Genomic DNA, 12473 nt, shown 5'->3' with positions numbered 1-12473 from the left:
CTAAATCTTTAACTTTAGATTTGCTCAGTAAGATTTGAACAGTTATATCCAAAGGTTTTAAACCTTAACATTTAAAAACAACATAGTACATTTTAAGTTCAACTGGAAAGCAAGAACTAAGGGATAGAACAATGTCTAGGGCAGGAAAGGAAAATTTTTTTAAAACACTTAAACTAAGAAAGCAAAGCACAGAAAACCATAGTAAGACAACACAAACATTAAGACAAACTATGCAAAAGAATAACAAAACAACATTTTGTAGCTAATAGAATTTAACCACAAAAAAAAAAGGAAGCCCAGAGTAGTAGGGGTGTACGAAGCTTCCACTGCCGATTCGATTCAGAGAAGATTTGGCCCAAATCATCGAATCTGAATCAAATCAGGAGACCAAAAAAAAACCTCTGACTCAATTCTGAGCCTCCAGATCCATTCGGAAAAGATTCGGAGAAAGATTTGGAGATTGGAAGGCAGCCTTTCAGGAGAATAGAAACTGAGAAGAGGGAGGGGGAGCAGGGAAGGAAAGACTGACATCTGTAGTCGGCCAGTGACTGTCATTTTTCCCTGAGTTCCCTTCCAATCACAGTGCTCTGGGGGAGGGACATAGAAACAGCATATAACCCTCTATCTGCAGCCTTTCTGTCCCTTTTGTGAGCTGCTTCTGCCTGAGCAAAAGAGAGGTGGGCAGCTGGCCCAGAAACAGATGGGCAGGCAGAAATCTAACTGGAAGGCCCCCTGTTACAGGCTACCATCCCTGCTGTTTTCATGCAAATCTTCCTTAACATACATGTGACACGCATTTTGCTTTCAGCCGTTTGAGGTGTGGTTTTCCAGAAACCCCTGCACCTATCTCCTTGAAACTTGGCAGGCTTTGTGCTCTCAGAAAAAGCTAGCATCCCTGCTGTTTCCATCCAAATCTCCGAATCAGCACCAAATCTTCCAAAGCCAATTCAAAATTGATTTGGGACAGTGATCCTAATCTCTGAATCAAATCACTGTCCTCCGAATTGGCCAAATCCAAATTGAATACTACCCTATTTGCAGAGGCCTACAGAGTAGTACAGAAAAGGATTTACAACGTAAAAATATGGTACAAAAAGATTAGAAAGTCAGTTTCACTGAAAACTGAAAAAGATGGTTGCTAACACTGGCAGATCGTGGTATGAAGAGACTCCTATGCTCACAGATAACGGCACAGGCCGGTAATTACTTAAACTAGAATGGAAAAATCTTTATAAAAGACATAAATTAACTGTTTGATTCATTAGGAAGAAGTTGCAGATCTTTTGTGTGTAATTTTGAATACAAACTGTTTGAACCATTAAAGAAGAAAAATGGGCCTACCCAGCCACAATGCTTCATGGACTGAGTTCAACACCCATTATATCCAAAATTGAAGAATACCCTCCTTTCTTTTCAGTGCCACTGAACCACTTTTATTGGGGAAACTATGCATATAATCTTTTACACTAATGACTGTCATGGACCCTACCTTTTAAGGTTTCTTGCAATATCCCATACAAGTTAAACAGGGAGATGCCTGACATACATCTAAAATAATCTATACCATGCAACCCAAAAAGCGAACTTCTATATGAAAAAGAAAACTGGCAAGAAAAGCTAAAAATGTCTTTTGGGTAACAATTTTTTTTAATGAAAAAAAAGTCCGGGTAGAGACTCCCTTTAATACCAATACAGTAAGGTGGTTAGTTAAAACATCTTTCAGAAAATCCTGCAAAACTTTACTCCTATTGTGCTCTTTAGTCATCACCATTCCCGTGGTAAAAGGCAGACAATTTTTGGCATGGACTAGTATTTTTTCATGGCAATTTTGAAAATCTGTTTAAAGAACTAGCTCATTTGAGGTACTGTTTTCTATATAGCTTTGCCAACCAATGATACTTTTCAACTGCAATTTAGAAAATATTAAAAACTTAAGTTTAGTTTTATCTTGAATTATTTTAAAATACAAACTAATTTGCAGAAGCAGGTCATAACTAGCTGAAAAGGAAATAAAGCTTTGCAGAAACAGGAATGGGGGGTAAAGGGCACAGTTAAAGACTTATACTAATAATATTAATAGATTTACACTCTTTGTTAATCTCAAAAATTAATACAAATGCTAATTTTTAGAAGGGAAGTCTTACCATACAAACTGATTCAAAACAGAAGTTCTCTGAAACCTTAGACTGGTCCTACATGCCCTGAAGGAGTAATGATCTTGTATGGAAAGGTAAGCTGATTTTTCCATCTTAACATTTCTCTTTTGAAATCACTAAGAGCAATAAAAATAGATGCTGTCTTACCTGATGCCTTGAAGGAGGCAAAGAGATGCTCCTGTTCTGCCATTAGAACAACAAAGTCATATTCTGCAGAACCTCTCTGGACATTAAATCCAGAATGCCTCGACTCAAGCCTAGAAGGCTGACTGAGTAAACAGTGGTGTTTATATCTACGCTACTTATCTGGCTACCATTACTGTTATATGTGAGAACTTTACACTCTTTCATGTATTTATCTACACAATATGCCTGCATTATAGGGAGATATAAGTATCTTCATTTTACAGATGGGGAAACTAAAGCAAATGTCAAGCAGGCAGTCGGTAGCAAAACAAATGCTAGGTTAGCATGAAACCACTGGACTTTCCTTTCTATTGATTATCATCTAGCCATGAAACTAAAAACACCCACTTACATCAGAAAATGCGTTCTATCCTCTTAGTCGAGCCAAGTTACAGCAATCTAGGTTTAATGCAACTCCTACTTATGAACAAATCTTTAGCACATTTCCAACTAGTATAAAATGGACCTATACATCTGCTTTACAACACAGTTGGTTGATGGTGAATTCCACTGTTCTGTTCCTTGCACAGACTCCCGCTCAACACAAAGTAGATCTCAATAGCTGTCCTGATAGTCAACAGGCTTTGATGAAACTGCCACTACCTTTATCTTTTAGTGACCACAATCTCACACAACAGCTACATTGTTCTGAAACCATGTAGAAACCTTTTCTGCCTAGAAGATGCAACTTTCACTAGATTATAGAACTGATATTAAAAAAAAATGTATTTAAAAAAATTTGGCCTTTTAAAGCAAGCAACAAACAATCAGTCAAATATTTTAATTACCTCAGTTGGCCAAACCATTGTTAGGCAATCAATGCTTGCTGTCTTTTTCCAATAATTGGATTACATTCATATTTTCTGCGGCTCACATCTGGCTGAAACATTATTCCCAAAAAGTATTCTAAATCTAGCTGAACAAGAGCAGTGCCAACACATATTCTTCAGTAATTTCTCTCTTTAAAAGACACAGCTTCTTCACACGTGCTGGACTGTCAGTGACTGGAATCAGTTAAGGAACTGATTGTCCTCACAGAACTCCTCTGAGAGCCTCATTTTCCTCTGTGCCAGACACAGCAACAATCACCTCTCACATCTATTTTAGCTCTTTAATTCTACTTTTTCAGTATGTAACATACCCTCCAAAATCCAAATTAAAGAAAGGTGGCAGTAGCTTTTGTACTAAATGCTCCCATCTGTGCTTTCACTTCCTGAAGGTAGTCCCACTACACATAAACGTCTAGCCTGAGACCAATTTTCCTCAGGCTTTTATTTTTCATTCATAATCAATGTGATGCTCAGCTGCTTCTTAAACACCACTAGGTTTCTCAGTCATTGCCTCGACATCAAAGTATTGTTCAACAGAGTAATCTAGATCATCTTTTTTTTAAGCCTGGTCTTGAACTGTAAAGAGTATACTCTATTACATAATACTTAGCACTTATATAATGCTTTACATGTTAAAATGCTGTACAAGCATCAACTAATCCATGCAATACGCCTGTGAAGTAGGTATTACATTCTCTCCTTTTTTACAGGATAACGAAATAGACAATTTAAATGATTTGCCCTAGGCCACACTGCAAGTCAGCAAGATAGCTGGGATTATACAGAAGTTCCTAGCTTCTAGTCCCACGGTCAGTCTTCTAGAACATGCTGCCTACTTTTAGAAAGAAGATAGAGATCTTCCATTAGCTCAAAGAAAAGCCCTTTCCTTTTTTGAGTGCGTTCGTTAAGTAGCCTCTGTCTTAGGGCATTAGGCTGGGTTCACGTAACTCAGAGACAAGTGTAGGATTTTATGCCATAGACAGCCAACCTCTTACAAGCACCTTTAAGAGGTCTCTGGACAGGTCATGGCATAATAATGAGTTTAAAAATTCTTTAGACTTAAAAAGAAACCATCTCTTTTAAGAAGTTGTAGTTCCTTCTGAAACGAGACCTCACAGAAAACATATCCTTAAAGTGAAGGAGGCTTCATACTTTCCTCCTGCTCCTCCCCTATGATTTAAGCTTCTTAAAGCCTTTTAAGACGGATTGAACTAGCAACTGTTGTCCAACTTTGTCACATTCAATAATCTTAGGGAAGGCTGATATGGCTTTCAGGTGAACCCTAACAGTTTCTATTTGCATTTCTTTACTAAATAGCTTTTAAAAGTTAGTTTAACATTATAGACAAGGTAGAATTTCTGGGACTGATTTTTAGGATTGGCAAAAGGAAGGTAAAGGTATTTGATTATAAAACATTAGATGCTAAATTCTTATGGATAATCCATAAATATTTACCGAAAGCAATTGCTAAAGAAGTTCCTGCTTTGTTTAGGCCACCATCTTTAGCTTTCCTATCAGTCTGAAGGGAATTTGGAGCCTATGCCCCTTGTCTGGCTTTCCTTACCAGTCTGAGACACTTGTGTTCCATTACACATTTTAATACAAGAACAAATTATAATTTAACAGGAGACTGTATTTCATCTTGAGGAAACAGAGCCTTCTAAAGACAGGTTTAGAAAACATGACAACATACTAATGCCGAAGTTGCATGAATGCTCATCTATGCATTTTGGTTTTAATGGGTTAATTAGCTTGGCTGGATACAAATTTTAATTATCTGTGTTTGAGGTTAATGTCCTCAGAATGTTGTCTATATGGATTTGGGGAACCACAGACACTATTTTGGATACTACCTGATTGTGTCAGGTAGTTACACTGGAATTTAAATAGCAGAAGACAAAAATAGTGAGAACAGGTTGATCTATTTCAAAATGTTACCTTCTGTGAAAAGGGAAAAAGTAAAAATCTATTTAAACTACAGGAACTGGTTTGCTTCACCTTCTCCAGTTCATCCTTTGGTGGGCATCAAGAATACACAAACCCTTTCTATGAGCAAATTTATATTAAAAACAAAGCAAAGCAAAGCCCTGCTTAACACAAGGAAAATGTAAGAAATTTAGCTCATTTTGAAATATCAGCGTGGATTTATTCTTAGTGTGACAAATGCATAATTCCCTGTTCAATTGATATTTATAGGTATGATTCCCTTCATCATCTATGATGACTGATCTCATGAACAAACAATATATTGTAGCATACACTTAACTAGTGCAAACATATACCCTAAATATATGTTAATATTATGGAGATTTAACTTAATGTTTAATGCAATTTCATATACACTTTCACTTTCTTAACACACTGAAGAAAGAAGGTATTTCCTTGCAGAGTCCAGAATCGTCAGTGAGAATGATTAATGTGATGAGTGGGTGGTAAGGCATAGTAAAGATTCCTGTAACTGGTTATTTCCTTGCATTGAAGGGACTATGTGGGTAGATTTAGCACTTAAACCTCAACTGGATTTTAATAAAGTTTTTGTTGGGGGTTAAAATGCATTTGAAAAATTTTAATACCAGTACTTAGCCAACAACTATCACTGGTCACCAAAAACACCTGAAATATGTAGCTCTGAAAAAGGTATCTGCTTTATGGGGTTTTTCCTCCTCAAAAGTCACTTCTATTCTACCCATTCTCTTAGGGTTGTATTGTTTCAAAATTTAAAAAGGGTACTAAATATTTTTTTTTTAACATATATGAATTAAGCTCTTTTTATGCTTGTTCTGACATAAATTCTATTTTTTTCTTTATACCAGGAATTGAATTCTTTAATATGAGAAAATTTTTCATACAATTACCTGGGTGGCTGCTTTATCCAGCTTTTCATAACACAGTTCTGTTTTACTTATTTTATATCGACCCTAATTCTCACTCAATCACAACTCCCAATAATTTCATTTTTGCCTCAGTGGATGCATCTACAAGTTCAAATAATGCAACGCAATAAACTCCGGAGCTGTTTGAGCTGGATTCAACTGTTCCTGGGACAGCAGCAGTTTGAGCAGCCAGAGTGAAACAGCCCCAGGTTGGCAGCAGGCTCAAGGGATCAGCCCTTGGCTCTGGGTGGCAGAAGTGGGGCTGGCTGGGGCATGAAGGTGCAGAACCTGCGGAGCTGTATGGCTAGGTCTCCCACACTTCAGCATCCTCATGCCCCAGCCAGCCCGTCAATGTCTACACATACATTTGGCACACTTAATTGCTCCACCATAAGACAATACAGTTCTTGACAGTACTATCTTACAGGGGAGCTGATTAATTTACTGTGCCTTAATACCAGTACACATGCAAATTGTGACGCTTTACTGAGGAGCTAATTAGTCAACTCCTCAGTAAAACACACATATAGGTGCACCCAGTGATTACTAAATAAGGACTACAGAATTTGTTTGTTAGACCCATATAAGAATCGAACTGAATCACCTCACTAAACTAATACAGTTAAATTGGTACAGAACTGAGTGAAGACGAGCCATTCAACAATTTTTTTACTAAGTTAGCAAGACTTACAGAAACTATTTTTTTAGAAAATCAGGAAACAAAGTACCAATTGCAAATGCCTGTTCTTGCTCTCTTCCTCTTTACGTGGGTTACAGTTCCCAGGCTGTGATCTGGTAAGGAGTTAAATGCCTCCTGTGTACTGCTGAGCAAATTAGGACACTTAGCATCTCACAGACTTAGTTCTGGATATGATGAAAATAAATGAGAAACTGATGGGGATTATGACAAAAGCAACCAATAATATTTTTTAAATACTATATTTGTTTGAACCCTAGCATGAACATATTTCTACAGTGAATTGGATGTTCTAAACCAAGAAGTAACAATTAAAAAGAAATATCAATACATTTAGTTTCAATAATAAAGAAAAGCAAGATCCAGTCTTCTTCAGCATCTCTTCTCTACACTTCCCTGCTCCTTTCCAAAAAGCTTGCTGGCAAGTGTATATTCTGAAGAACATATTTTCACACCCCTACATCAAATTTGAAAAAAGGTATTCCAGACCTCCAAAAAGTCTGTATTCTTGTACAGAAAACTGAAAACTTTCATTTTATATTTTCAGAGACACTCTAATCTCTCTCTTTCATGTAATAGTGATAATAAACTAATTCAGCTTTTCCCCTTATTTGCCCAGTTTTACCTTATTTATTAAAAACAATTATTATTTTTTAAAACACTGTATAATAGTGCAATCTAAAGCATCGGTCAATTTTGATTGACACAAATATTTGTATTAAAGGTTACATACTGCAATTTACAAATAGATACTATCACAATACTGTATGTTAATGTAATCAGTATTTTCATTTCATGAATTCATTTGCAATATGACACTGCAAGGGTATACTTACATATACTCTAGGCACAATTACTTAGTAGTTCAACCATTCTCTTTTAGATAGTTTCTTTTTATTTGATAGGTTTTAACATCATAAAACCACTCCTAGTTGTATGTATGTATTTTAATTTCCCACCTTTTAAAGTGTTCAGACACCTACCTAACATACTAAATTAATCCACAAATATTTACCCAAAAAACTATTCAATTTCTTTCTATAGTAACTACCACAGGGACCATTGTAATGAAAAATTTCCCATCTTAAAGAATTAATGCGATTACTGATATGGGGAAGAAATGTAATTTATATCATCACAAACATGTAAAGGGTATAATCCCATATTCACAAAAAGAATCTTTATTCCCTCTTTGAATTGTGAAACAATACAGTATGCCTTGAGGAGACCAGAAATATTATGAAGTACCTTAAGCAAGATAATTGTAAGAGAAAAAAACCTACAATTGCATTATTGTTGTGCTAAACTGTGACATACTTAAAAAGCTAATTTCTTTTATTATAATGGAATTTCATATGTTTGTATCCTTTAATCTACTTCAATTTTTCTTCAAATTTATATACAAGTGTGTGTGTGCAAGGTAGTTCCCATTACCAGTATTACTAATAAACTTCTACTTTTTATTTAATTTTAATTAAAAATAATTTTAAAATACACTTGTCCATTCTACAAACTTTACTAGATCTATTTTTGACTTTGTATAGAGTTCTAGAACTATCTGAACATATAGGGATGCAATTAAAGCTAACAATAAATGAGAGATTTATTGCAATCCACATAAATGCTATACAAGTAGACATGATCAATATTTTATGAAAGGAGTAATATTTGACAAGAGTGACTGTCTTAAGTTATACCAATCAAAGTCTCTCCTAACCAGTGAAACTGCTGGGTAGCTCATGCTCTAAGTGAAAGAAAACGGGGACAAAAAAGAATTCCCAAACTGAAATTAGTGTTTTCTAAAGCTGTCACTATAAAAAGATTTTAATTTAAAAACTCTGCAGAGTCGTCTTTTAATTATTCGTTTAAATAAATTTCAATTGACAAATGCTTCTGTTGTATCTGGCCATTTCCTTATTTGGGAGACACAAAGTATGAGCCTGAAGGAATGGTAAATTTTGCATGCCCTTTCCTTTGAAGAGTTAGCTTAAAGGATATTGCAAAAGAGAAAAAGAATGAACTGATTACTAATAAATAACTTAAAGAATTAGTACATACATCACATATTGTTATCCCAGACTTCTGTGCCCCTCCTTCTATCATTTGATATACCTTTGATACTTCTTAATTGAAAAAAAAAAGCCAAAAGAAACAGTGCATGGTTGATAATTCTATTTATTTTAAATTTAAAAAGAGTAACATAGTAATACAGAAAACCTTATTGTTTGGAAATGAAATATAATAAATGTGATATAATACAGTTAAGCTGTAGAACTGATTTTCAATCAGGGTGCTACAGCACACTAGGGTGCCTTGAGGTCCTTTCACGGGTGCTGCAGAGCACCTTGCAATGTTAGCACTGTTAGATGATTCATAAGATATTTCTAGTTATAGAGAAAGCAAAGATTTCTAATTGGAATTCATAAAGTTAAAAAACATTCTGCCCTGCTGCGGTCTTTTGGAGTTCTTTGCAATACAAGAAATGGTTTATTATTTTTCTGTAGTCAAGAGACAAGTGAAAATTAAGAGTTGGCATTTTCTGAGAGGTGCCGTGAGTCTAAAAACATTGAGAACCACTGCTCTAGAGGAAGAAGAAATACATCCATAAAAAGCCTCATGTTTTAAGAACATGAAGGGTTTTCAGCTTGATCCTATTCCATACTATTGTTTTTTATGCAATAATTCATATTCACCAAAGTGGTTAGACTTATACTTGCCTTACGTACACAATTAAATACTTTGCTAAACTGGGGACTTAATACAGCTACACTTAATTTGGGGGTCTTCTTAAATTTGATAACCTGAAGTAAGCTTGTCCTCTTTTCCAATGGGGTGATGTGCTCCTTATAAAATTTATGCTCAAAACTAAAGAACTGAATCCTAGAATCCAGCAATGCTGAATCAATATAATGATGTATAATGACAACAATGTGTACCACACTGTAAATTATGAAGCCACTATTACACTTGATCTGAGCCTTCAAGAGGCTGAACACCACTAGGATCAGAAAGCTTTCATATTCATATAACTACATTGAAAAACTGGGCTTTTAAAAATCTCTATGAAATACTGTATTGCCATTTCCTGTTTGAGATCATGATAAGAGAGTATGTGCATCCTTGTAATTAGAAAAACAAACAAAAACTAACAATCCAAGAGTCTATGTTAGTTTCCGTCATTTTACTTGAAAAGACTTTAGTCCAATGTGTGAGTTTTACTGAGTATCAATGAAAAGAACACCATTTTCCTTGGAATCATGTACATTAATATGGCTCTTATACTGAAAATGCACACAATATTTGACATACAAGTTTTTTAGTTAATATCAGTGTTATGGAGCCTCCCACTGGCAGCCATCACACAGCTTAAAAGTGATATGAGAGACATCAACAGAATGGAGGACTCATATCCAGACATCATTAACTATCTTGCTTTAAAAGAACCTAATAATTCTGAGTTCACATTTTAATGATAATTTATAAGATCATAAAAGAAAATAATCCAGCATTTACTCCATGTGCCCTGGCAGACTACTCAGTTTTCAGGCATCTACTATACAAAGTCAAATGAGTTTCACTGAGTTTAATGGTGATAAAAATATTCCTCAACGCTGAAAAGAGCAGGACCAAGAGAAAAGAAATGGGTCTCAAATCTAGAAGCTATTTTAAATACCGTAGATAATGATGACTAAGAAGAAAATTGTAAGATATTATAATTATTGCTAATTATTGCAAGAAAACAAGATTTAAAAATTACAACAAGATGAAAACAAACTAAATGGCTTTGTTAAAAACTTTTGTAAAAAATCAAAACAGAAATAAACCTGCAAAAATATGTTATTTATACAAAGTTATTATTCTTTTGTGTATGCCAGTCCGTTATAAACAAGTGAACAGAATATTTTCAGAGGGAAGAAAGCACCTGAGGTTTTCTGTTACAGGCAGCAGCAACGATAGCAGAATTTATAAACAAAATAACCCAATGTACATAACTATGACAGCTGTCACATACACAGAGTTAAACTACAAGAACTAGTCATTCAAAGATAAAAGATTACACAACTTTCTGAAGTAAAAGTAGTGCTAAAAAAATAACTCAAATGTTCACTCATAAAATTTTAGGAGTCCACAGCAAAGGCTAAAAGGTATCAATTTTCAGTTAAATTCTACTTTTTTTCCCTTTCCTTGACACTTAAAGAATCACACTCTTTCTAAACAAAGTAAGCTCTAAACTAAGGCAGTAAGTGAAACAGAAAGTTGATTGATTCTCCCACTTTCCATACTCTTCTTTGAAGGCCTCCAGGCTCTTCAAAGCCAGGACCTTAGTATCAAGTAAAAGTAGCTGCAAACAAACAGAAAATGCCAATCTCCCTCTGCCTGGTTCTCCCACTAGAAGGGGGAAACAAAAAAGGGTCATACCCAGAGCACTTAAACCTCTCCAGACCGATGGAAAAGTTGTGCAGAGGAGAACTGAGCAAAGCAACTGACCTACACATCCAAAGGAATGAGACAGAACAAACCAAGTGAGGGGGAAACATATCGGAGGGAACAGGACGGGGCTGGGAAATAGGTATGTATGCATAAAAAGGACCAGGAAGCAAAGAAGCAGCAGGGAGAGAGACATGGACAAAACAGAAGTCAGAAGAACTTAAATGAAAAGCAAAAGTAGACTATGCAGTTCATTCCACCCCTACCCAATAAAGTCCTGGTTTATTACATTAAACAAAGTTAAAAGAGAAAAATGCTTACTGTTACTTTGTCATGCAAGCAATTGCTACAGTTGTAAATACTGTCACATCCATTATATGTGAAAGGTGAAAAGCAGGATATCTGTGTGACCCCAACCAGGACATTTCTGTCTGGTCTATGAAACAGGTGTGGGGACAAGTACTACTCTGAAAAGCTTGTGAATCCCTGAATCTAACAGCATTAATGTGTTTGTTTTCAAACATTTTTAAATCTAAAACTTTATTCTTCATTGCTTTTGTGGTTGGCTTACTAATGCCTACGCTACCAACTGGGTTTGGAATATTATACACACTGTTACCAAAACTGACATTTTAGACTGCATAAAGCTCTAGATACTGTGTTTCCCATGCAATATTATGAGAACATCACTCCAAACCCTATTTCCTTGTCAATTCTGCGTTTCCATAAGCCAATTCACCAAGGCTTTTTAAGTTGTCTAATCCCCTCTACTTCTCTTATTAAATCATATCACCAACCTATATATTTTAAAGAAATGCAATTACAGAAGGCACTTTGGGTATATTATGCCTTCCATTTTTATGTATCTTAATATAGACATACATCATTTTAAGAAATAAAGTAATATTATATATATTTATAAATATACATACGTTTTTTTCTGTGCTCAACTAGGCCAACAGCTTGCTTGGCTGAGCATTTGGAAAACCAGTTATCCCCAAGCAGAACAGTGACCTCATTGGTATGGACAAGTTTTCCTGGCATGAAGGCAAGGGGACCAAAAGGTACCTGTGAACAGCACAGAAGAACCAGCAAAAAACACACTATTAGAATGAAACCAGGTGGTTAATCATGACAACTTGCACAGAACAGAAGAATTAAGACATAATATGGGACAAAGCTATCTCAAAACTCCATAGAACTGTTATTTATGATAAACACCTGGTAAGTATTCACACTGCCAGATCAGAATCTCAAGTACAGTCTGAATTTAATGTGGTGTTTATATTCATCACAAGAAGTT

At 35.4% G+C, this 12473-nt stretch overlaps 1 protein-coding gene across 1 annotated transcript in view; it reads right to left on the bottom strand.

The window, feature by feature from the left end:
• The window catches only part of URI1 (URI1 prefoldin like chaperone), a 54927-nt gene that overhangs the window by 19325 nt on the left and 23129 nt on the right, over window positions 1-12473 (bottom strand). The window contains exon 4 of the mRNA XM_014595584.3: window positions 12103-12238. Coding sequence (XP_014451070.1) covers window positions 12103-12238 — 136 coding nt within the window. The remainder of the gene's footprint in view (window positions 1-12102; window positions 12239-12473) is intronic.

The sequence above is a fragment of the Alligator mississippiensis genome, chromosome 10 (assembly GCF_030867095.1).
Source record: "Alligator mississippiensis isolate rAllMis1 chromosome 10, rAllMis1, whole genome shotgun sequence".
Taxonomy (NCBI): Eukaryota; Metazoa; Chordata; order Crocodylia; family Alligatoridae; genus Alligator; species Alligator mississippiensis.
This window is presented reverse-complemented; position numbering and strand designations above follow the sequence as displayed.